A 27,484-nucleotide genomic window follows, 5' to 3' on the forward strand; every position below is an offset into this window, starting at 1 on the left:
AACTTAGCCGGGTGTGGTGGCGCTTGCCTGTAGTCGCAGCTACTGAGGAGGCTGAGGCAGGAGACTCGCTTGAACCCGGGAGGCGGAGGTTACAGTGAGCCGAGAGTGCACCACTGCACTCCAGCCTGGGCAGCAGAGCAAGACTGTCTCAAAAAAAAAAAAGAAAGAAAGAAAGAAATCAGTAATTTAAACAAATGGATTAGAGGCAATGATTCAGTAACAAATAATGGCCGAATGGATTAAAACACAAAACTCTAGCTCTGTGCTATTAGAATGACACATTTAGAAATTAAAGATTCAGAAAATTTGAATGGAAAAAGGATAGGAAAATATATACCAACCAAATACTGATGAAAAAGAAGATGATATATGTATTCTAATACCAGAAAAATAAACTTTAAGCAAAAAGCATTACTACAGTTAAAAAGGGTCACTACCCAAGGTACAACTTACCATATGGACAAAATAATTGGATATATGTAAATTCCAAATAACATAGCTTCAAATTTTTAAAAGTAAAAATCACTAAATTACATGGAGAAATGTATTATCTTAATGGGAGATGTAAACATAAATTCGTAACTGTTATATCATGCAAACAGAAAAAATGGTAAGGATACATAAGATTCAAACAACACAATGAGAGAGAGTATATTACCCAACAGCTGCAGAATATGCATTGTTTTCAAGCAGACAGGGAACAGTTATGAAAATTGACAACTACTGGACCATAAAGCAAGTTTCAACAAATTTTTAAAGATATAAATATTATATTGACCGTGGTCTCCAACCACGATATGATTAAATTAGAAATTGATAATGAAAATATGACTAGTAGGGAAAACACATGTTTAGAAATTAAGAATCACTTCAGATATTAGTAAATATTTGGGACTGAAAGGTAATAGAAATACCTAATATTAAAACTGGAGGAAGAAACTAAATTAGAGGGAAAATTGCAGCTTTCCCTCTGAAATACTCATACTAGAAGCCAGGTGCAGTGGCTCACGCCTGTTATCCCAGCACTTTGGGCGGCTGAGGTGGGCAGATCAATTGAGGTCAGGAATTCGAGATCAGTGAATTCGAGAATGGTGAAACCCCGTCTCTACTGAAAATACAAAATTTAGTTGGGTGTAGTGGCGGACACCTGTAGTCCCAGCTACTCGGGAGACTGACACAGGAGAATCGCTTGAGCCTGGGAGGCGGTTGTTGCCGTGAGCCAAGATCCCACCGCTGCACTCCAGCCCGGATGACAGAGTGAGACTTTGTCTCTAAAAATAAAGAAATGCCTCACACTAGAAAACAAAAAAATTAATGAACTAAGCATCCATCTTAAGAGCTGAAAGAAGAGAAAATAAACCCAAAACAAATGGAAAAGAGATTTACAAAACAAAGACAAAAGCAGAAATTAGTAAAATAGCAAAGATAAAATTTATATGTCAATGGAGCCAAAAGTGTATTCATTGAAGATATAATACAGTTGACACACTTTCCAGAGAGATTGGTCAGGACAAAAAGAGAAAAGGCACAAATAAATAATATTAGGAATCAAAAAGGGAAAAAATGTGATGCACATCAAGAACAAAGATATGAACAAAATTGTGCCAAAATTTTTTCAAAACTAGATGAAATGACTGTGATTAAAATGATTATTCAGGCATTATATGTATATATGTAGATGTTTTATATGAAATTTACATATAAATATAACCTGAATAATCTTATAACCATTTTAACAATTGGCCCAGTAATTTTTTAAAAATCATTCCACACACACAATTTCAAGGCTAGAAATTTTTACCAGGGATTCTACCAAACTCACAGGAAGAGGTAATTCCAAACCTACACCCTTCTTCAGATAGTTAGAAAAAGCCAGCGGTTCTCAACTCATTCTGTCAAGGCAGTATAACCTTGATATCAAAACTTGACAAGCCAATACAAGAAAAAGAATTTACAGGTATCATTCATGATCATAAATGTAAAAATTCTAGGTCAAATATTTGTAACTTCCATCCAGCAAAGTACAAAATATATTTTAAAATATAACTCATAATTAAGAAATTGTATTTATTTTAGGAATTCAAAATTGGCTTATTTTTATAATAGTAACATTAATTACATGAAAATATTAAAGGAGAAAAATATGATTGTTTCAATAAGTTAAGAAAAAGCATTTGATAAAATTCACTATACATGATTTAAAGGAAAAATAGCAAATCAGGAATAGAAGCCCACTTCATTAACACAATAACAGTATCTGCCAAAAAACTCAAAACAACCATCCTATTTAGTGTTGAAACATTTGCAGCATTCCCCTCAAGATGAGGAACAAGACATGAGTTCCATATGCAACATTATCCTGGATATCCTTGGTCAAGGCAATAAACAATAACAAAAAAAAGTATCTGTTAGAAAAGAGAAAAAAATTCATTTTCTCAAATTATCTTGTCTATGCGGAAAACTCAAAAGAATCTACAGACTATTAGGATTAATAAGAAAATTTAGCAAGATTTCTGTATACACAATTTCATTTCCCTATACTAACAACTGAAAACTATAGTTTAAAACAACTTTTAATGTTAGCATAAAAATATAACTTACTAAGCAATAACCCTGTCAAAAGATGTGTTAAGACCTCTGTGGAGAAACTTAACCAACTATTGAAATATGTTAAGGAAGGTCAAAATAAATGGAGATGCCTAATACCAAGTACGTGAATTGGAAGATGCAGTGTTGTAAAGATATAAGTTCTCTCCAAATATCTGTAGATTTAGTACAGCTCCAATCAAATGTCCAACTTGTGTGTATGTGGAAATTGACAAACTGATGATACTGAAATTTGTACAATAGAACAAAGAGCGAGGAATAGCTCAGATGTTCCTGAAGAGCAAGGTTGGAGCTTCACCTTACCAATATTTTAAAAATATATATTAAAGCTAAGTAATGAGGGTGGTAATAGACAAATAGAGCAATGAAAGCGATTGCATAGAGACCCAGAAGCAGATCCACAGGTGTTTGAAAACCAGACTCACGGCAGAGATGATGATGTAGATCAATGGAGAAAGAATGGACTTCGAGTACCATAATAACTGGTTATTTCTAGGGAGAAAAACGTAACTAGCCCCTACCCCACACCATATACAAAAACCAATCCAGGTATTTTTTAAAAATCAGTAAAAGTATATGCTTTTAGCAGACAGTATAAAACATTATTCTGATGTTTTTCTTAAATCACAAAAAGTGTCAAATAAAGAAAATGATCTATAAATTTGAGTACATTAAAATTAAGAACTTAACATTATCCAAAGATAACAGAGAAAGTAAAAAGGCTAACACTGGGAAATGTTTTTTTTGTTTGTTTTGTTTTTGAGACGGAGTCTCGCTCTGTTGCCCAGGCTGGAGTGCAGTGGCCCGATCTTGGCTCACTGCAACCTCCGCCTCCTGGGTTCAAATGATTCTCATGTCTCAGCCTTTCTAGTATCAGCCTTTCTAGTAGCTGGGACTACAAGGCGCCTGCCACCATGCCTGGCTAATTTTTTGGGAGTTTTGTTTTTGCATTTTTAGTAGAGACAGGGTTTCACTGTGTTAGCCGGGATGGTCTCCATCTCCTGACCTCGTGATCTGCCCGCCTCAGCTTCCAAAAGTGCTGGGATTACAGGCGTGAGCCACCGCACCAGCCAAGTTTTATCTGTATATTGCAAAGTTATACGCACACACACACACGACTATACGTATGACTCTTATTGAGACAATAAAATGATTCTATGAATGAGAAATTAATACTAAAAAATAATTTTTAAGATACGACACAGAAGAGCAAGCACAAAATATTTACCTCATTAGTGCTCAGAGAAATGCAAACAACACAACAGAATGTTATTCGACATTGTTAAATTGGAAAAACCTTTAAAACCTTGATCATAACGAGTGTTGGTGTGGAGGTGAATCAGTTGGAAGTCTCATATACTGTCTGGGGAGTGTTAATTTGGAAATCAGTTTTGGATTCCCTGCTCCAGTTGACCATATGGAAATCTTAAGGCCCAGAACTCCTAACATGTGCATGAGGAAGGGTGTTCACGAATGTTTTCTGTTCTGTTGTTCATAATAGAAAAAATCTAAATGTCCATCAGGAGAAGAACAAATAAGAAACTCTGGAATATTTATACAATAAACTATTGCACAGCAGTGAAGATGAACAAACTGTAGCTACATGCAGTATGATGGCTAAATCTAAAATTCATAACGCTGCCTGATAGAAGTGAGTCTCAGAAGAACACCTAGGTATGGTTAGAGTTGTATGAAGTTTAGAAACAATAGTGACCAAAAAAGAGTTAATTTATTAATACACACATAGGTGGTTAAAAAGAAAAAAAACAAAAACAAAAACTCTCCAGAAAACAGAACGATTGACACAAAATTCTTTTTTTTTTTTTTTTTTTTTTTTTTTTTTTTTGAGACGGAGTCTCACTCTGTCGCCCAGGCTGGAGTGCAGTGGTGCGATCTCGGCTCACTGTAAGCTCTGCCTCCCTGGTTCATGCCATTCTCCTGCCTCAGCCTCTCGAGCAGCTGGGACTACAGGTGCCCACCACCACGCCTGGGTGATTTTTTTTGTGTTTTTAGTAGAGGCGGGATTTCACCATGTTAGCCAAGATGGTCTCGATCTCCTGACCTTGTGATCCACCTGCCTCAGCCTCCCAAAGTGCTGGAATTACAGGTGTGAGCCACCGTGCCCAGCCACAATTGTTTTACCAGTAGCTGGTGGGAAGGGCGGGAATAGATGGAAGCCAGTGAAGGCACGTTTGATGATGTTCCATCCCTGGCCTGGAAGGTGTTTTCACAGTTCATTCATTTTACTGCTTTGAAAGTGTCTATGTACATTTCATGTAAATATACATTTTATGTTCACTAAATGTGTCCTCTACTATTTTAGGGAGAACATAACCTTAACTTGAGACAAACCTGTGACGTGGCAGAACATAACAATGAGAATTCATTTTTTTTTTTTTTTTTTTTTGAGACGGAGTCTTGCTCTGTTGCCCGGGCTGGAGTGCAGTGGCCAGATCTCAGCTCACTGCAAGCTCCGCCTCCCGGGTCCACGCCATTCTCCTGCCTCAGCCTCCGGAGTAGCTGGGACTACAGGCGCCCACCACCTCGCCCGGCTAGTTTTTTGTATTTCTAGTAGAGACGGGGTTTCACCGTGTTAGCCAGGATGGTCTCGATCTCCTGACCTCGTGATCCGCCCGTCTCGGCCTCCCAAAGTGCTGGGACTACAGGCTTGAGCCACCGCGCCCGGCCGAGAATTCATTTAACATAAATGTCAGGAACATTTGCACTCATTCCACCTTAGTGACATTCCCTTCTGTTCAGGTCTACTCAGGCTGCTTTGTTCTTTAGTGACCAATATTTATATTGTCACAATATTGCAAATTCTCATTATTGGGTACAATTTTTTACTTGACCTATAGGCAAGACCAAAAATTAAATTATTAACTAAATATTAAGGAGGATGACTCAATAATTACTGAACAGGATATACATATTTTAAATCTTGGTGATATAAAAGGAAAGATATAGCTGTAACGGGGAGGTGGGAGGGAAGGATAGACGGGTGAGTTTCAGAAAAGATACTGTCAGAAGGTGATTAATCAAGAGAAATAAGATTAAATATATTTAAAGTTACAAATGCCCACTAGAGGCACTAAAAGTAATAACAGAACTAATGAAAATTATAAGCGGGTGGGGGGAGAATATTAAATACCTTGCCTCCGTCTAAAGTTGGTACATCTAGAAATAAAAACACATTGGCTGGGCACGGTAGCTCACACCTGTAATGCCAGCACTTTGGGAAGCCAAGGAGGGCGGATTACTTGAGGCCAGGAGTTTGAGAGCAGCCTGGCCAACATGGTGAAACCCCATCTCTACTAAAAATACAAAAATTAGCCAGGCATGATGGCATGTACCTGTCATCCCTGCTACTCAGGAGGCTGAGGCAGGAGAATCACGTGAGATCACCCAGGAGGCAGAGATTGCAGTAAGCCAAGATCACACCACTGCACTCCAGCCTGGACACCAGAGTGAGACTCCATCTCAAAAAAGGAAAAACACGTCACTTAGACTAATCATTGAAGGGCTAACAGAATTTAAAAAAAAAAAAAAAAAAAAGCAAGCAAAGTCATTACCTTTTCTTTTCTTTTCTTTTCATTTTTTTTAAAAACATAAACATGGATTGCTTTTAATATAACTATGTAGAAACGTTGCAGCATATGGCCGGGCATGGTGGTTCACACCTGTAATCTCAGCACTTGGGGAGGCTGAGGCAGACAGATCACAAGGTTAGGAGTTGGAGACCAGCCTGGTCAATATGGTGAAACCCCGTCTCTACTAAAAATACAAACATCAACCGGGCATGGTGGCAGGCACCTGTAGTCCCAGCTACTCGGGAGGCTGAGGCAGGAGAATCACCTTGAACTCAGGAGGCAGAGGTTGCAGTGAAGAGAGTGCACCATTGCACTCCAGCCTGGGCGACAGAGTGAGACTTCGTCTCAAAAACAAAACAAAACAAAACAAAAAAAGTTGTGGTATAGCAAAACTTAACCTCTGCAGAATTCAGTTTAATGCAGGATTATTTTGATTTCCTTTTCAAAAAACATATTTAGTCCCTATATGACAACACTATTGATGGAAAGCAAGATCCTCCAGCAGTGCAGTCCATTTAAATGTTTAAAGAGCATGAATTCCACATTATTTATCTTTATGTTCCCAACAGCACCCAACATAGAAGTCCTCTGTACATTGAGTTACAAAGGTAACTGTTATAATTTTTTTAAGTGATCTACTGGAGTCAGCAAGCTGTTTCATGCCTCAAACTGTATATTCCATTTCACTGGCAAGAGTACCTTACACATCTTTTCCCACTGCAGCATGGGATTCTGTATTAGTGACAGATCGTCAGAACAGGAGACACATACTGAGCACCTAGTATATGTTAGACAATGTGGAAGGCCCAGTCAAATATGGACTGTCAAATTGAAAGTGGATAATACATATAGATGCAAAGATTTTACATATATTTACATATATACATATCTATGTGCATATATAGTTCTTTCTGTGGCTCATTTTTCCCCCTCTTCCTCTCTGTAATTGTATTTCCACATGTAAAATGGCTTCGCTGCACCCAGCTTATTAGTGACCAATGCAGGTTCCCTCCCAAAGAGACCAGTGTGGTATCCATCATGAAAACAGCTGACACAAACAGGAGGACCCTGGAGAACTCTCTTTGGATGGTTGGGGGGTTGAGCAGGAAACATCTCCTGCGCACACAACTGGAAAAAAAAAAAAAAAAAAAATCGTACCAATGTTCTAGAATGTTCCATTACATTCACCATTTTCCCTGGGGTCCTAATAAAGAGAGCATAATTCTCAATGGTGTATGCACTTAAACATTTCAAGTTAACTGCAGAAATTGCATCACCTAAAATTTCAAGACGTTGGGGGAAATTTTGTGTTTTACTCTTTCTGAAGGACGGAAATAGTTTTAACCCCGTCTCATTCCTGACCAACTTACTTTTCCCCCTCCAGAAAGGCAAATTCGTTATAGCACTGAAGTTGCTGAGAACACTCCCTCTCAGACTGTTCACCATGTTCTGTTTGGCCCCACTACATCCTTCCTATTTGCCGGAACCTATTCTGTTTGCCCTGTTGCCACAACATAAGTGCTACTGAGAGCAAAGATAATCAGCTGCGTGTCTGTCCCTGTGCTGAAGCCAGCCCAAGACTTGGGGTGCGTTATTGGTCAAGGCGAAACATATTTCTTCAAACATCCAAACAGTGCCTTCGTTTTTATTTTCAGTTTCCTGTTTTCTGACATAAATTCTTTGGGAATTTTACCATTGCCTGCCGCTTCCAAGTCTGCTGTTTTACATTCTTCATGAAGATGGGATGTGGTGACTACTGGAGGCTAGAGACTGGGGATAGTAACCAATTTCACCAAATTAAAGGAGGTTGGGGAAAAGGATCCATATATTTGAGAAAAAAAACTGTACTTCCATTTAGTTTTGTGTTATATAATGCAGGTGTTATAACTCTCTATTTCAGGATTATAGGAGAGATTGTGGTTAGTCCATGGAAAAAAATGTTTCTGCAAAGTACTAAATTATTTTCCAGCACTGAAGCCAGTTGAACAGGCCTTGCTAGCTTCCTAAATGAGTGCACCACAGACCTTGCCTGGAAGACAAAAGAAAATACACAAGAAGGAGCTGTAAAGCAAGTTTATTAATTTGCTACTTTAGACTTTATTCCAACATGGTTTTATATGTATTGAGGCCCTGTCTAATCAATGTTTGTTTTCAAGGCAGTTAAAATAGATTTTGTGACTTTTTTGTTTTTCCCCTCATCTGACCAACTTTTAGCCAAAGTTGCTCATAGCTGTTCTGGCACTGGATAAATGTCTGAGATAGATGTACGAACTGTAGAAACTGTGTCTTCTTTTTCTTACAACTGTTTATTCCTATAAGAAAAAGAGAAGGAAATATAAAGTTTGCTTTTGAGTTCAGTTTGGGCAGTACCTTTGGGATATGCTCGTTATGTAATTTAGGGAGTCATTCCTGGGACTAGGTGAACACAAGCTAATGTTGACAGCTGACAAAAGGGGTATGGTACAATGTGTGGGCCCGAGGACCTGAGCAGTAGACCAAGGGATTCTGGAGATCTCCAGGCCTGACTTGAAAGACCACAGCAAAGCAAGTTACTACCACAGACCTATTTCTTGCAACTCACAGCCTTCTCTGGGGTGTACTAGCTCTGCACAACCATCAGGAAACACACGAGCCCAGTCTCAGTTATCAGTGACTTCTTCCATCTCCAAGCCTCAAGGAAATACAAAGAAACTCCTTACAAAATGAGGATGCATGGTTCAAACCACCAGTTGATTAAGGATTAGGAATTACATTAAGCCTACTGCAAACTACAAGAAGTGAACTGGTTCCAAGCTCCCCCAACTACATACTGCTTGTTAATTCCTCAATGATCACAGCCCACAGAAGCGTTTCCTTAACTAGCCTTTCGGATGGTCAGAAAAGATTTCTGGTTTACATCTCATTCTGCTTTAAGCTTTGGCCCCCAAAACCTGCCACCGGGGCTCTCCATGGGGTATAAGATAGGGGGATCTTGGGACCTACAGTGCAACCTCAGTGTTCTGTAAAAATTCTCTCCTCCTGGCCGGACGGGGGGCTCACGCCTGTAATTCCAACACTTTGAGAGGCCAAGGCGGGCAGATCTCTTGAGGTCAGTTCAAGACCAGCCTGGCCAACATGGTGAAACCCCATCTCTACAAAAAATACAAAAATTAGCCAGGTGTGGTGGCAGGCGCCTGTAGTCCCAGCTACTTGGGAGGCTGAGACAGGAGAATTGCTTGCACCCGGTAGGTGGAGGTTGCAGCGAGCTGAGATTGTGCCACTGCACTCCAGCCTGGACAACAGAGTGAGACTTTGTCTCAAAAAAAAAAAAAAAAAAAAAAAAAAAAAAAAAAAAAAAACCTTCTTTCCTCCAAGTCCTGATTCAGCCTGACCTGGTTTGGCTTGTGTTAGCAGAAGCAATCAAAGTTCAAAGTGCCTTGGATATAGAATGCTGATGGGTTTATTTCCTGAAATTCTCTGTAAAGTGAAGTGGAAGGAAACAGGTTCCATCTGTAAGATATTCATCTTCTGGCAAGGTCTCCACTCCAAGCCTCTGGTTGTTTGCAAATAGCTCCTCAGTACCTACTCACAGATCTGTGCCTGGGCAATTCTATTGCAGAGAAGAAATTATTTTGCAAAAGATGTTTTAAAAGCCTCCTGCTACACATTTTGAAAGATTGTTAATAGGAGCATGGAAATATATTTAATCTCTCTTAAATCTTAAAGACTGTAAGACTCATATGTCGGTATTTTTTTCTGCTTCCTTTTTAAGAGAAAGGTGATGCAGAGCCAGAGAGCCCAGACAATGGCACATCGAATACATCGTAAGTCTCTTTCGTTTTTCTATCAGAGATGCCTGTTCTTAAATATGCCTCGTAAAATGAGATAGTGCGAGTATCTTGTAATAGTTGTAATGATGATGGAAGGAAGCCCATGGTTCTCTTTTCTCATGGTAATGTCTTTTTAAATGCTTTGGGTGCAGATGCATTTTGAGGGCTTTTTTATGCTTTAGCAGAGTAAGAGGAATCTTGAAAAATGCAGATGCTTCTCTTTATGAAGTAGAAATGTAATGAGATTTGAGCATGTGTGCTGGGGGGATTTGGTTGGAGACTTTCAGCATCGTCTTAAGAATTACAGAACTTTTCACACTTAAACTGGGAGGTATGCTGTCCCACACGGCTGTGCAGTAACAGGGTCGTTTCAGAAGCTTGCCATCTGCAACCTCACCTTGGAATTATGTGAAAAGTACAATTATCGATATCTATGGAATCTCCAGAGTTTATTTTTTTGAATTAACAAAAGCAGTTTTAAAAACATAAGAAAAGGCCCTTATAAAACATGTGCTCCTCACTCTGTGTTTTGTCTGTTTCTTCTCAATATTCAAGGAATCCAAGTATGTTTTTACTGATTAATTTGATGCCAAATTGATATACCAGCATTTAAATTAAAAAATTCACGAGCTAACAAGTGACTTTGTTTTAGCTCCGTAAGAGTCAGTAACAGGTTTGCTCCTTAAAAATCTTTATTTTTATCACTTATGAGCAGTGGCGCGTGTTTTCTCATTATAAGACAGGCTTTGTGAATTTATCTGTATGGGGATCAGTGTTCTTATTACTAAGCATTTTTTAAGTGCTATTGATTGGAAATCAGTTTGTAGTAAAATATTGAGTGTCTTATTTTGCCCAAAATCTGTTTCTTGGTCTAGAAAGATCCTTTGGCTTAAATAGGAGAGATGTGTATATTTCCTAAGAGATATGAATATATGTTTGTCTTTCTTCAGATACTTCCCTAAAAGTTCTAAATAGTTTCCATTGTCCTGCTTTCAGATGATATAATGAATGTGACTGGTCTTAAATGGTTAAAATATCACTAATTTTTAATTCTTGTGTGTTGTAAAATATAATGGGAAAGGCTTTTAATGCCATCTGGAGGCATTCTAGAGAACTGAAAAGGGGAGAATCATTGGAAATTCAGTTCTTTTGAGTAACGTTAGAAACTGCATAAAAATTCATGCAACCCGAATGTAAGCTATTTGGGGGAAGTTGTATTTTTTAATAAACTATTTTATAAAAGTTTTAATTGTAGAAACATTTTTTTCAAATTCTCAATAATGAAATTATTTTAAAGACTATCAAAGAACGTAAAAAGTATGTTGGAAAGTGACTAGCATCCTACGTTTAATTTTACATATTTTAAAATCACATTCAGTAAGCACCCATTTGGTTAGGACTGTTGGATGTGCTTTTAAAGTTCTCCTTCCCTCACGTATTTCTAAAAAGTCCATTCCCAGCCAGTCTCAATGGCTCACACCTGTAATCCCAACACTTTGGGAGGCCGAGGCAGGTGGATCACTTGAGGCCAGGAGTTTGAGACCAGCCTGGCCAACATGGCAAAACCTCGTCTCTACTAAAAATACAAAAATTAGCCAGGCGTGGTGGCACACACCTGTAATCCCAGCTACTCGGGAGGCTGAGACACAAGAATGGCTTAAACCCAAGATCATGCCACTGCACTCCAGCCTGAGTGACGGAGTAAGACTCTGTCTCAAAAATAATAAATAAAAAAATAAAAAGTTTATTCCCTAAAAGCATTGGTTTGCTTTATTCCATACCTTATTTCTTATAACATCTATAAAAGTAGGTATATTGGCCGGGCATAGTGGCTCACGCCTGTAATCCCAGCCCTTTGAGAGGCCAAAACAGGCAGATCACAAAGTCAGGAGATCAAAACCAGCCTGGCCAACATGCTGAAACCCTGTCTCCACTGAAAATACAAAAAAATAAATTAGCTGGGTATGGTGGCACACACCTGTAATCTCAGCTACTCAGGAGGCTGAGGCAGGAGAATCACTTGAACCCGGGAGGTGGAGGTTGCAGTGAGCAGAGATCACGCCACTGCACTCCAGCCTGGGCGACAGAGGGAGACTCCATCTCAAAATATATATATATATATAAAGTTGTCTGAGGAATTACTTTTAAACCCTCTGGAAATATAAAAACAATGGGAGCTTGAAGCATCACTCCATATTCCTGCCTCTTTGAGCAAAGCAGTTTCTTAGGCACTTGCCTCTTAAACTAGAAATAACAGGTTGCAAGCATCTCTCCTAAAAGTGGAGAATGCTGAACTTGAAACCACTCAGGAGACCTCTAACAGCGGTTCTGTTATAATTGGTATGAGGTGCAGTACGTTACGGATAAAGAGTGAGATTCAGGATGCCTTCGATTTGTGTAGCATTTTACATTCTTATGTGCAGCATCTATCTGAGCTTTTTTAGGTAGGTAGGATAGAGATAATATCCGCATATTATGGATAAGGAATCTGAGGATCAGAAAGGTCACTCCAGGCCAGGTGCGGTGTCTCACACCCATAATCCCAGCACTTTGGAGGCTGGGGCGGGTGGATCACCTGAAGTCAGAAGTTTGAAACCAGCCTGGCCAACATGGCGAAACCCCATCTCTACTAAAAATAGAAAAAATTAGCTGAGTGTGGTGGCACGTGCCTGCAATCCCAGCTACTGGGGAGGCTGAGGCAGGAAAATCACTTGAACCTGGGAGGCAGAGGTTGCAGTGAGCCAAGATTGCACCACTGCACTCCAGCCTAGGCAACAGAGTAAGACTCCATCTCAAAAATAAAAGAAAAAAAAGAAAAAAAAAAGCGTCGTTCCACTTAAGTGAGGAGTTAGAGCATAAACCTTCTGATTTTTGTCCATTTTCCATACTAAGGTGGGTGTGGATCTCAAGAGACAAACTAAAATGGTGAGTCACAATAAGTAGGAAAATTGGGAGCAGAGGATTTGTTAAGTGGGAAGCATGTTAGTTTGGTAGGGCTGCCAGAACAAAGTACTAGCAAGTAGGCGGTGAAAGTAATGGAAATTTATTTTCTCATGGTTCTGGAGGCTGGAAGTCCCAGTCAGGGTGTCAGTAGGGTTGGTTGCTTCTGGGAGATGTAAAGAGAGGAGTTGTCCCAGGCTTCTCTTCGCTTGTAGTTGACCGTCTCCTCCCGACGTGTCCTCACGCCGTCTCTCTGTGCATGTCTATCTCGGTGTCCGTTTATATAAGGTCAGCATTCATATTGGATTAGGTCCCACCCTAATGACCTCATTTTAACTTCATTACCTCTGTAAAGACCCTGTCTCTAAATAAAGTCACATTCTGAGGCACTGGAAGTTAGGATTTCAACATATAAATTTTGGGAAGAAATAGTTTGGCCCATAACATTAAGGGGCAGATTAATCAGAATGATTCAGGAGTCAGGTAAACAGAACCAGGGGTACACAGATTTCTGAAAGTGGGAAAAGAGGAGACAGCCTAAGTAAAACATGAAACATGATGGGCTCCATGGCAGCTGAAGGAGTGGAGCAGAGCAAAGAAAATGGGGCTAGTAAGCATGGGGCACTAGGAAAGACGCCTCTTTCATATTCACGGTGTTGTGGAACCAGTGTGGCTTCAGCAAGGTGCCTGTACATCCCTCTGTCTGTATAACTCTATGACCCTGAGTCACTAAAGCCATTATATGGGCTTAAATTGTAATCCAAGGTTGGGAGTCTCCAAACAGAAGAGCTTATTTCCTAAGGAAGCATCTTTCTTCATGGCCTCCTTTAAAAACAGGAGATCTATCGTGATTGATTTCAGATGGTCAATGCCTGACAGTACAACACAGTCTGGACAACACCTGAGTAACCCATCAATATGTATTATTTAGTGATCCTATGAGCATTTAGGATGATGAAAGGAGTGATTTAATCTTAACATGTACACACACACAAAAGCACAAATTAAAATGTCTGTGACAGACTTCTAGTTATATTAATGATGGAAGAACTTATCTTGGACTAACTGTCCAGCAGATAGCTGTTATAAACTCTGGACAAAATACTTTTGTTAAAAATAACTATTTGTAGTCTAACTTAAAGAAGGCAGAGAATGTAGGAAATTTGATCCTTGAAAGAGGGTCACTGGACTGAGTGAGAACTACGTTTATATAGCATGCCCCAGTCCACAAAGAACAATTAGAACTCAAGGAGAAAGCCAGAACTGTAATGGCTTGAGGTGTCAGGGGATAGAGTTCAGGGCTGCCAGAGTGGCTGGGAATTGAGTAAGTCACAGAAAGAAAAGAGCCATAAAGAAAAGAGCCCTCCCTTCTGTATATAAATTTCCATCAATCCTTGAATAACCCCTAAACTGCATATGTGTGGGGAATATGCCAGTGAGCCTAGTGGAAAACAATTACTAGAAAGCCAAAAATGCTGAGCAGAGATTTCAGCTGCTGCCTACTGCCTACAGCTACTGCCTACAAAGTTCAGAATCTGAATCCTACCCAAGTTAGAGGGGCTTGGTAAATGCCTCAGATTTTCTGTTGAAACCCCAGAAGGGGAATGTGCTTTCAGAGTAAAGGAGTCACCCTAACATTAAGGGCAAACCCAAAACAGATCCTTCCTAACAAAGTATAACACTAAATATCCAAAAGCTCAAGCTAATCAGCTAAAGGTTTTATTGCCTGATAGAATAAAAAACAATCAACACTGTTTAAAAGAAGAAAAGAGAGTTTAGAATCTCTAAAACAAAATTTACAGTGTTCATTAACCAAAACTTGAAAGACATGTGAGTAGGAAGATGTGACCCATAATCAAGAGAAAAAATAGCCACTGTAATAGACCCTGAGATGACCTAGATGTTAGAATTTTCAGACAAGAATTATAAAGCAACTACTATAATATGTCCAAGGATGTAAAGGAAAACATAGTCATCATGACTGAAAAGGAGAATCTCAGCAGGGTAATGGAAACCAATCTAAGAATAACCAAATGAAAACTCTGGAACTGAAAAATGTAACATTTGAAATAAATGAAGCATAGAAAAGACAAAATATCAGTAAACTTATATCAATAAGAATTGTTCAATGTGAAAATCAGAATAAAGATTAAAAAACAATCAAACCTCAGTGAATTATAGGATAATATCAAGTAGTCTGATATACATGCATTGTGGTGCCAGGAGGAGAGGAGAGACAAAATAGACCTGAAAAAATATCTGAAGGAATAATAGCTGAAAACTTCCCAAACTGGATGAAAACGTTAATTTATAGATTCAAGAAGCTCAGCAAGCCGCAAGCAAGATAAACAAATAAAACTACACCGTGGAACATTATGGAAAACTAAACAGAAAAAGAAAATCTTTAAGACAGTCAGAGAAAAACAGTCTTATATACAGGGGAACACAGATACAATTAACTGAAGAATTCTCATCACAAATATGGAGGCTGTAATACAGCACAAAGGCATCTTTGAGGTGCTGAAAGACAAAAAGAGAAAAAGGAAGAATTGTCAAGCCAGAATTCTTTTTTTTTCGGTTTTTTTTTTTTTTTTTTTTTTTGAGACAGAGTCTTGCTCTGTCCCCAGGCTGGAGTGCAGTGGTGCTATCTCGGCTTACTGCAACCTTGGCCTCCCAGGCTCAAGCGATTGTCCTGCCTCAGCCTCCTGAGTACCTGGGACTATAGGCGCCCGCCACCACACCCAGCTAATTTTTGTATTTTTAGTAGAGACAGGGTTTCACCATGTTGGCCAGGATGATCTCAATCTCCTGATCTCATGATCCGCCCACCTTGGCCTCCCAAAGTGCTGGGGTTACAGGCATGAGCCACTGCACCCGGCCCAGAATTCTAAATAAGCGAAAATATCCTTCAGAATTGACAGTAAAATAAAGACATGTTGGGATGTACAAAATATGAGAGAATTTATTTCCAGTATGCCTACACTACAGTACACTGACAAAGAAAATTTGTCAGACCAAAGGGTAATAATATGAGATGGAAGCTCAAACCTAAGAGAAGAAAATATTTATAGGAAATAATAAATATATAGGTAAATGTTTTTTAAATTAACGTGAGAATCAAAATATCATTTTGTGGGATTTGTGATGTATGCAGACGTAAAATATATAACAAAATAGCACAAACAATAAGGGAAAGCAAGTGGAATTTTACACATCTGCAAGGTTTTTACATTTTATGTGAAGTGATATGATATTAAATCTAAGTAGACTGGGAATAAGATAAAGATGTGTGGTGTAATACCCAGAGAAACCACTAAAAACAAGTATCCAAAAGCAGGAGAGCTAAGAAGTCATTGCAGGAATTAAAATAAAATACTAAAAAATGGATTAACATAAAAGATGGCAGGAACAAACCGGAAATGAAAAACAGAAAGTATCAATAGAAAACAGACTGAAAAATAGTAAACCTGAACCCAGTCATGTTAGTAACTGCATTAAATACAAATGGACTGTCATAGTCCGTTTAGTGTTGCTGTTACAGAATACCTGAGCCTGGGTGGTTTATGAAGAAAAGAGGCATCCTTAGCTGGCATTTCTACAGGCTGTATGGGAAGCAGGGCACCAGCATCTGCTTGGCTTCTGGTGACGGCTTTTGTGCTGCATCAAAACATGGTAGAGAAGGGCAAAGGGGCAGTGGGCAGGTGCAAACAGAGAAACCTAAGAGATGGTCTGGCTTTGTAACAACCTACTCTTCCAGGAACTCTTCCATCACCTCTAGAGCTAATTTATTATCTCAAGAGTGAGAACTCACCTTCAGGGAGGACATTAATCTATTTTTGAGGCATCCACACCCATGACTCAAACACTACCCTCCGGGCCCCAGCTTCCAGTACCACCACATTGAGGATCAAATTCCAACATGAGATTTGATGGATACAGACAAACCCTACCCAAACTAAAGCATGGACTGAAAACTCCAATTAAAAGGAAGAGATTGTCAGACCAGCTACAAAATTAAGACTGCTGGCTATCTACGTGATATGTACTTTAAATAAAACACGGGTAGGTTGAAGCAGAAGACAGAAAAGATGAACTGTGTAAGTAATAAGCATAAGAAAGCTAATGTGACTGTATTAATGCTACCACATAGACTTCAAGACAAAGAGTATAAGAGGCAAAAAAGGATGTTTTATAATACTCAAAAGGTCACTAGTAAATTCTGTGAAAACCTTAAGATATATTTATATCAATGAACACCAACAAATGAACTAACACTCTTATACAAACTTTCAGAAGATAAAGGGAGAAGGAACACTACCCAATTTATTGTATAAGGCCAGTACAACCCTGATACCAAAACCTGACATAAACTTTATAAGAAAAGAAAAAATCACACAATATCCCATCAATGTCTGCAAAAACACTGATGCAAAAATTCTTCACAACATATTAGCATATCTGATTCAGTGATACATGAAAATAATGTCATTCACTATGACTAGGCAGGATTTATCACAGGGATGCATGGTTAGTTTACCATTGGAAAATCACTTAATGTATTCCACTATACGAATAGAATAAGGGAGAAAAACCACATGGTCCTCTAAATAGATGCAGAAAAAGCTTTTGACAAAATGGAACACCCATTCATGATTTAAAAAGAAAAACAAAACCACTCTCAGCCAACTAGGACTAGAGGGAAACTTATTTAATCTAATGATGGCCATCAGAAAAAAAAAAAAAAAAAAAGACCTGAAAAACTTACTGCTAACATCATATTCAATAGCGAATTTCAAACCACTTCCTCCTAAGATCAGGAATACCACAATGATATCTACCCTTATCATCTCTATTCAGCATTGTCCTGGAGGTTTTGGTCAGTGCAGTAAGGCAAGGAAAGGAAGTAGTAGACATAAAGCCTGAAAATAATTATTGTTTATGGACAAAGTCCTAAAAATCTAAGGACTACTACTAAACAACTACTAGAATCAGTAAGTAAACTTAAAAAGGTCAATATCCAAAAATCTATTGTGTTTCCATTTGTCAACAATAAACAATTGGAAAATGAGATTTAAAAAGCAATTCCATTTAAACTGACATAAAAAAACATAAAAACTGAATAAATGTAGCCAAAGACATGTAAGACCTGTATAATGAAAGTTACAAAACATTTATGAGAGAAATTTAAAACCTAACTAAATGGAGAGATGTTCATGAATTGGAAAACTTGATAGTGCTGACATCTCAATTTTTCTCATTCTGATCTATAGATTCAACACAATCTTGATCAAAAGGCCAAAAGGCCTGCAGGACATTTTTGTAGAAAATGGTTTTACAGATTCTAAAATCTTTATAGAAAATCAAAAGAGGTAGCCAAAATGATCTTGAAAAACAACAAAGTTTGTTGGAGGCCTTTTTTTTGGAGGCCTGTTTGTAAGGAGGCCTTACAGTACCTGACTTCAAGACTTATTGTAAAACTGAAGTAATTTAAGACAGTGTGGCACTGATATAAGGGCAGACAAATCAATAGAAAAAATAGTCTAGAAATGGATCCACACAGATATAGTCAACTGATTTTCCTCAAAGGCACCGAAGCAGTCCAGTGGGGAAAGCCAGGTCTTTTCAATGAATGATGCCAGAGCAACTTCTCGGGAAAAATGAATCTCATACCACACACAATTGAGATGGAGCATAGATCTCAATATAAATGCTAAAACAACAAAGTTTCCAGAGGAAAACAGAAGACAGTATCTTTACAACTAGGAACAGACAAAAATGTCTTACGGAGGTCACAAAACCACACAACATGAAAGAAAAATCTAATGGATTGGACTTCATCAAAATGTAAAGATAACTGCTCATCAAAATGAAAAGTCAAGCTACAAACCGGGAGAATATATTTGCAATACAAGTGTCTGACAAATAATTTGTATCTAGAATATATAAGATACTCTAACAGTTCAATGACAAAATGATAAATTTCTTAAATGGACAAAAGCTTTGAACAGAAAAAAGAAGATACACAAATTGGCCAATAAGCAGATGAAAAGGTGCTTTTCACTAATAACATTTATTTTAGGGAAATACAAATGAAAGCCACAATGAGATACCACTATACACCCACTAGAATGGCTCAAATTAAAAAGATCAATACCACTAAATCATGGTAAGCATATGGAGCAATGTAAACTCTCATGCATTGCTAGTAGGAGTGTAAAAAAGATGCGTGCAAGAATATTCATAGCTACGTGATTCCTAACAGTGCAAAACTGAACCCCAGTGTCCATCAACTGGTGAATAAACAGTTGTGGTATAGTCATACAACAGAATGCTTCTAATCAAATAGCAACAAACTGCTCACACTATAGCATGGATCAGTCACAGAAGCTTATGTTAAATGAAAGAAGCCAGACACACAAGAGTGTATACTGTGTATAATTATTATCAGGTAATATTCACGTAGCTATCACGTAGCTATGAATATTCTTGCACGCATCTTTTTAATGAATATATTTTTCATTTTTCCTGTATTAACGCCTACAAATGCAATGGCTAGGTCATGCAATGTGTGTAAAATTTGCTTTATATGACGTTCAAGAAGACAGGCAAAACTAATCTACAGAGATAGAATTTGGAACCGGGGTTGCTCTGAGAGGCTGGATATTGATTGGGAGTTGCCATGATGGGATATATATATTTATATTTGTTGTTGTTTGTTTGTTTTTGAGACCGAGTCTCACTCTGTTACCCAGGCTGGAGTGCAGTGCCGTGATCTCAGCTCACTACAGCCTCCGCCTCCTGGGTTCAAAAGATTCTCCTGCCTCAGCGCCCCCAAGTAGCTGGGATTACAGGCGAGCACCACGACGCCCAGATAATTTTTGTATTTTAAGTACAGATGGGATTTCACCATGTTGGCCAGGCTGGTCTCGAACTCCTGATCCGGTGATCCACCCACCTTGGCCTCCCAAAGTGCTGCGATTACAGACGTGAGCTACCACACCCAGTCTCTGTATTTATGTATATATATATATATGATAAAAATATTTATATGACAGCTTTTTTACCTGATAATAATTAACCTGTTTTGAACACTTACCTTAACAAGGTACAACTCTTGGCGCTTGACATGTTTTATCCCCTATAACCCTTACAGCAATCCAGAAATACTCCCTTTTAACCAGCAGAAAGAGGCAAATTAATGTCCCTGCATTTATTAGCTTAAAGTGGCAAAGCCAAGAGTTGAACCCAAGATTCAGGTCCTAGAAGCCAAGCTCTTAACCACTGTCCCATTCTGCTACTATCCCAGAGCTCTTATATTTTTTCTCTAGAGACAACAAGCATCCCAAGAAGACCAAGTAATTGAAATAATGCCTGAAAAGCAGCAGGTCAACATCCTGCTAGACTGTTGACTGTACTAGAAAAATTCTAGGAATAATGAGCGAATGAAGATTTCCAAGATTCTGTGAAGGCCACAATTTGGCAGGATCACTGTGCTTGCTCAATCCCCATTTACCACCACTGAAAATCCACTCTCAAGTCAAGGGTCAGTTACACAGGCTTTTAGACAGATCCCAAGAACATACCATTCTACATTTGTAGATAACCCTCAATTGTACAAAGTAACTGTAGCCTTAAAGAAAAAAACGAAGATTTGAGGCCAGGCACAGTGGCTCACGCCTGTAATCCCAGCACTTTGGGAGGCCAAGGTGGGCGGATTACGAGGTCAGGAGATCAAGACCATCCTGGCTAACACGGTGAAACCCCATCTCTACTAAAAATACAAAAAAATTAGCCGGGCATGGTGGCGGGCACCTGTAGTCCCAGCTACTCGGGAGGCTGAGGCAGAAGAATGGCATGAACCCAGGAGGCAGAGGTTGCAGTGAGCCGAGATCGCACCACTGCACTCCAGCCTGGGTAACAGAGCGAGACTCCATCTCAAAAAAAAAAAAAAAAAGATTTGAAATGACCTACATAAATCAGAAACGGGATGAAACACAGAGTGTTTAAATGAGGCAGAAGGAAAATGATCCAGCCAGGTGTGTACCATTGTACAGAAAAAGACCTGGAAACTATTACAAGCTCAGACTGCATTATAAGTCTTATAACTATTATAAGCTCAGACCCATGAAATGTTCCTTCTTCAAAAATTAATATATTAGTTGGAATTAATATATGGAAAGTACCTGTTTCCTAATAGGCACTAAATAAATCATTGTTCCTCCTGTTATAACAATATTCATAACTTATAAAAGCTATAAAACAGCCTCATGTCTGCCATTGGTACTGATCAGAGCTTTACTAGAATTTTTCTCTTCTTTTTTAAAAATAAGTGGAAAACTAAGAAGATGTTAAGGGTGGTAAAAACAAAAATTAATAGAAAGTTTTAAAAGATCTCGTGAAGCTAGGGCTGAGGAGAAGAGAGATTGAGTGGTCTACTCCAGAGATGCCAGCCAGAGTGAGCTCTTCTCCAAAGACAGGACCTTCTCCAAGAGTAGGAACATCAGCAAGAAGCATATGGCTTTACCTCTCCCCAGAGTGAAGGATGCAGGTTCTGCAGGAGGCTGAAGAATTCACCTCCACCACCGACTTCTATTTCAAAATGTCTTGGAAGACGTGAGCACCACAGATTGGTGGAGCCAGTCTGGATGATACCCAAAGGCTCTTTCCAGGTACATAATGTGCAACTTGGAGTCATCATACAAAGTGCAACATGTTCATGTCAGTGTCCCTGCATTGATATAGTATTCATTAAAAATTTTTCATTAGCTCATTGTAGCACTATCTTAGAAAACATTAAATATGGAGGGAAGAAATACAGAGGAACAATTGTGTGCTAAACATATAAAGAAATCTATCATTTATGCAAGTGCATTTAACAATAAGCTTACACAAACTGATCATAGAGTAGTGTCTGGGAGTTGAGAGATCAAGGTCGATTTGAGAATTGTTACGAAAAGTTTTTTTTTTTTTTTTCCCCGGAGAAACTTGAAACCTTCCTGATACTTATTTTGGCTCCAGCAATACGTGTCTAAAATGATGAACTGTGGCTGATCTTTTAGTCTATGAGGTGTCTGTCCACAGAGACCTCCTTTTTGTATCTGTTTAAAGGATTTGCCATAATTGTTTCGGCTAAGAAAATGAAAAACCTAGCATACAGCCTTTGTCTAGACAAAGTTGGCCAGATCCTGTTTCTCCAACTATTAGATACCAAGAATAAAAAATAAAATAGGAAGGGCCTCTTCAAGTTCCTCAGACCCCTCATTAGTTAGAATCACAAATTAGACTGAAGGCATGCGAAGGGGCATGGCTTATCAATGAATAAGGAAGGAAGACTTTGACCAGCCTTCACCTACCAAGGAGTCAGCTTTGGGCTGGGGAGAGTTACTGAAGGAGAAGAGGTGAGGAGGAAAGGTAAGTTTCACCTGAGAGGACGATTAGGCTTTGCTGTTGTATTTGTTTTGCTCTCAGAATAAAACACTAAAACACAGGACTGTCTATTGGAAATGATACCATCATAGAACAAGACTGCAAACCCCATCTTCTGTGTTCTGGCACCACATTCGAAGGTCCGGGGTCCCCGAGGTCGGAAAAGAGAGTTTTTAAAAGTAGGGAGTCTGGCTGGGCATGATGGCTCACACCTGTAATCCCAGGCAGATCACCTGAGGTGAGGAGTTCAAGACCAGCCTGGTCAACATGGTGAAACTCCATCTCTACCAAAAATACAAAAATTAACTGGGCATGGTGGCGGGCACCTGTTATCCCAGCTACTCAGGAGGCTGAGGCAGGAGAATAGCTTGAACCTGGGAGGTGGAGGCTGCAGTGAGCTGAGATCACACCATTGTACTCTAGCCAGAGCAGCAGACCAAGACTGTCAAAAAAAAAAAAAAAAATCATGGAGTCTATATTTCCCTGTCTCCTGCTGATTGCCCAGGGGCCCACCCTTTGTCTTCTACACCCAGGCTCCTTCCAAATGTACCTTTACTCCGGGGGTTATCTAGGTCAAGATTCCTCAAATTTTTTTTTTTTTTTTTTTTTTTGAGACGGAGTCTCGCTCTGTCGCCCAGGCTGGAGTGCAGTGGCGCGGATCTCAGCTCACTGCAAGCTCCACCTCCTGGGTTTACGCCATTCTCCCGACTCAGCCTCCCGAGTAGCTGGGACTACAGGCGCCCGCCACCTTGCCCGGCTAGTTTTTTGTATTTTTTAGTAGAGACGGGGTTTCACCGTGTTGGCCAGGATGGTCTCGATCTCCTGACCTCGTGATCCGCCCATCTCGGCCTCCCAAAGTGCTGGGATCACAGGCTTGAGCCACCGCGCCCGGCCTCCTCAAATATTTTTAATTTAATTTTTAAAAATTTTAATTGTCTGTAATCCCTGCACTTTGGGAGGCCGAGGCAGGTGGATCATGAGGTCGGGAGATTGAGATCAACCTGGCCAACAGGGTGAAACCCCGTCTCTACTAAAAATACAAAAATTAGCTGAGCATGGTGGCGGATGCCTGTAATCCCAGCTACTCGGGTAGGCTGAGGCAGGAGAATCGCTTGAACCAGGGAGTCAGAGGTTGCAGTGAGCTGAGATTGTGCCACGGCACTGCAGCCTGGCGACAGAGCAAGACTCTGTCTCCAAAAAAAAAAAAAAAAAAAATTAACTCTGGTGGCAAAATACACATAACATAAAATTTACCATCGTAATGATTTTCTGGTATGCAGTTCAGTGACATCAAATAGTAATATATTTACATGTTGAGCGGCCATCACCACCCTCTCCTTAGAACTCTTTTTTTATCTTCCCAAACTGAAACTCTGTACCCATTAAACAATAGCTCCTTGTTCCCTGCTCCTCCCCTTTCTGGTAATCACCATTGCTGTCTCTTCAAATTTGACTGCTCTGGGGACTTCATATAAGTGGAATCATACAGTATTTGTCATTAAGTGTCTGGCTTATTTTCCATACTGTAATATCCTCAGGGTTCACCCATGTTGCAGCATGTATCAGAATTTTCTTCCTTTTTTAAGGCTGAATAATATTCCATTCTGTGTACAGACCACATTTCGTTTTTCCATTTATCCGTCAATGAACACTTGGGTTGGCTCCACCTTTTGGCCATTGTGAATAAGGCTGCTAGGAACATGGGTTTACATGATCTCTGAGCCCCTGTTCTTGATTTTTTGGGGTATATACCCACCTCAAAACCTTTTGACTATAACTTACACAGTCAGAAATATATTTTATACCATATCCTTTGTGAATGTGTGTACTGAAGCCAAAGTGTTGCAGACATCACCTGCCGTTACTCTGACATTTTCTGTTCTTCGTTTTTTTTTTTTTTTTTTTTTTTTGAGACGGAGTCTCGCTCTGCCGCCCAGGCTGGAGTGCAGTGGCCTGATCTCAGCTCACTGCAAGCTCCGCCTCCCAGGTTCACGCCATTCTCCTGCCTCAGCCTCCCCAGTAGCTGGGACTACAGGCGCCCGCCACCTCGCCCGGCTAGTTTTTTTTGTATTTTTTAGTAGAGACGGAGTTTCACCGGGTTAGCCAGGATGGTCTCTATCTCCTGACCTCGTGATCCGCCCGTCTCGGCCTCCCAAAGTGCTGGGATTACAGGCTTGAGCTACCACGCCCGGCCATGTTCTTCGTATTTTTAAATGCAGGTCACAATTGCACACATTCATTTTTGTCAGCCCCTGTTCACAAAACACGATAGAGGTTACTGACCAGCTCCTGAGATGCTTTGTGCCAAAGGAATGAGGAAGGAGAAGGAAATGGCGTGCAGTGGGCCCTGCCGTGTTTCCAGCCCTGGCCTCGTCCCTTTCTGTAAATGGTCTCTTCAGTCCTCCCAGTAGCTCTGAAAGGTGGGCTCATCTTGCCTCATTTGACAGATGAGGAGACTGAGGCTGAAAGCGCTCAGCCAGTGGGCGTCTCCCTACACAGGCCCTCCCTGTGGCGCGCGCTGCCGAGAGGCGACGGGTGTATATGGCTCCCGGAAGTGTTCCCCTGGGAGAACCCGAGAGCGTGCCAGTAGGACCTAGGAAAGTTTTAACCCAAAGGTGACAACCCAGAGTGTTTTAGGACCCATTCACGGGTTCAGCAAGTAGGCCTTTGGAGTATATGTCACGGGAGGAGGGAAGTTTTCGGTGACTCCAGTTAGACCACATCAACAATGGTTCGCTTCCGTTATGATTAAGGTGGGGCACAGTCTCCGGAAGCGAGTTTGGCCCTTTTGCAATGAGCTCTTCAGTACGCAAAGACACGAGTTAAGGAACTTCATCTACTCCGTACTCACTGTGACTTTAGCAGTTGCCAACGTTTTTCTGAGGAGTCGCCCAGACTGTGGGAGAGTGTGGCTTGTATTACCATATTTATTGACTGCAGCAAGCAATCAATAAATATTGCCTGGCTTTAGCAGACTGCCTGTGCTTCCTCCCAATGTTATTCTTAATGAATCTTCATGCTCTTGTGTTGAAGTGTTTCTAGCATTGAGAGCATAGTACTTATTCAGTGAGCAAGTACGGTAGGAATAAATGAAGAAATGCAGGATACCACAAAGGATGGTTGGAATACATACATTGACTGTGCATCTTCTTTCAGAAATACCATCAGCTGGATTTGTTCTCACTCTTCCTCGGATTCTAGTTAAGATGTAAACCTCCTAAATGCTAAGCTTGCATATTTGTACACTGAAGCCCGCCCACGTTCCACCCCTAGATAGCAGGTTCTCTTTGCACCTGCATGCCTCTAACGCTGACCCCTTCTCAGGCAGCCTGGGACCATAAAGATACTTCCCATGCCTTAGGTGCCTATTTTGTACCAGGCAGTCTACTGGACATGTTGTCTCATTTAATCCTCATAACAATCCAATGAGATATATTATTACATTATTACGTCTCGTATTACAGAAGAGAAAAACGAGGTCTCAGAGAAGTAAGTTGGCTCCTGGAGGGGTTTGCAGTCATGAGCCGTAGAGCCAAGATTCCGACTGGGTCCGCCTGCTCCAGAGCCGCTTGGAGACACTGCACGTGGCCTGGCACAGAGGGCACATGAAACGGGAGAGATGTTAAGGAAGAAACCCCATTTCTGAAGAAAGGGCTGGTATTTCCCTAAAAGCCCTTCGTATCTGCCCTCCCTCCCTACTGTCAAGAGAATTGCATCTTGAGGCTGTGAGGAGGCCGGGGAGGAGCGACAGGAGGAAGCCTGGCTCCCGTCGCTGAGTGAGCCTGGTATTTCTGTGCAGTGATGGGGGCCTTGGAAACCGCAGGGGCTGCAGTCTGGGATTCATCTGACATTCCGAGTAGCTGGCAGAAGTCAAGTGACAGCTTCCAAGCCTCGTCCCACCTGCTCACCTCAGAGGGCCTTCTGCTGTTGGCAGAGTGTATTTTAGTAAAGCTGTGCTCTCATGATCCTGCCAAAGCATGTAAAATATGTTAGCCTCTGCCTCCGAGGTTCTACCGCAGAGAATTCCACCCCTACTTTTAACTTCTTAAATGACTGAAATATCCAAAGGGACAGGGAATATGGAGATAATGGGGGGGTTGACCAAACTTTCACACTCAGGCAGGCACTCACCTTTTTATGTCAAAAAAGGCTATTCTTGCTTTAAAAATAAAGATACCATAGGATTTCAAGGATTTAGTTAGAATACTACAGATTTTGGTGTATCATGATTAAGAGGTAACAAATACCTAGCGCCTGTAGTCCCAGCTACTCGGGAGGCTGAGGTAGGAGAATGGCGTAAACCCAGGAGGCGGAGCTTGCAGTGAGCTGAGATCCGGCCACTGCACTCCAGCCTGGGCGACAGAGGGAGACTCCGTCTCAGAAAAAAAAAAAAAAAAAAAGGTAACAAATACTGAATACTGGCCAGGCAAGGTGCCTCACACCTGTAATACCAACACTTTGGAAGTCTGATCACTTGAGGTCGGGGGTTCGAGACCAACCTGACCAACATGGTGAAACCCCATCTGTACTAAAAATACAAAAATTAGTCGGGCATGTTGGTGCACACCTGTAATCCCAGCTACTTGGGAAGAAGCTGAGGCGTGATAATCCCTTGAACCCGGGAGGCAGAGGTTGCAGTGAGCCGAGATCGTAACACTGCACTCCAACCTAGACAATAGAGTGAGACTCTGTCTCAAAAAAAGAAAGAAAAAAAACAAATACTGAATACTGTGTACCGGGCTCTGTATTAAATGCTTTATAAAAATAAAGGTAATAGTGTAACAATTCTGCAGGGACAGTAAGTGTAAAGTGAAACACAGGATCACCCTGTAGATGAATCAGCTCTTTGACTCTATAGCAACTCAGAAAGGAGACAACATTAGAATCTCCCGTTGTATAGATAAAGAAACCAAGGCAGAGAGAGCTCACCCAGGTAGGCAGTGTGGCCAAGCCAGGATTTTACCCTGAAGGTGTTTGACTCAGAAGCACTTGTTTTCCTCACTGCCTGAGACTACAGACACATGAGCTGCATTAAAAACATGGATAAACAAATAAAGTTCAAAGTGGTTTCCAGATGACTGGAAACCCAGTGATTTGGGACTATTTCATTTG

The 27,484-nt window shown here is 40.3% G+C and overlaps 1 protein-coding gene across 3 annotated transcripts in view; it reads left to right on the top strand.

The window, feature by feature from the left end:
- Positions 1 to 27,484, top strand: part of AFF3 (AF4/FMR2 family member 3) — a 630,275-nt gene that overhangs the window by 423,372 nt on the left and 179,419 nt on the right. For all 3 annotated transcript variants that reach the window (XM_023211385.2, XM_023211386.2, XM_023211387.2), the window contains one exon: positions 9,949 to 10,000. In XM_023211385.2, coding sequence (XP_023067153.1) covers positions 9,949 to 10,000 — 52 coding nt within the window. The remainder of the gene's footprint in view (positions 1 to 9,948; positions 10,001 to 27,484) is intronic.

This window comes from Piliocolobus tephrosceles, chromosome 15 (assembly GCF_002776525.5).
Source record: "Piliocolobus tephrosceles isolate RC106 chromosome 15, ASM277652v3, whole genome shotgun sequence".
In the NCBI taxonomy this organism is placed as follows: Eukaryota; Metazoa; Chordata; class Mammalia; order Primates; family Cercopithecidae; genus Piliocolobus; species Piliocolobus tephrosceles.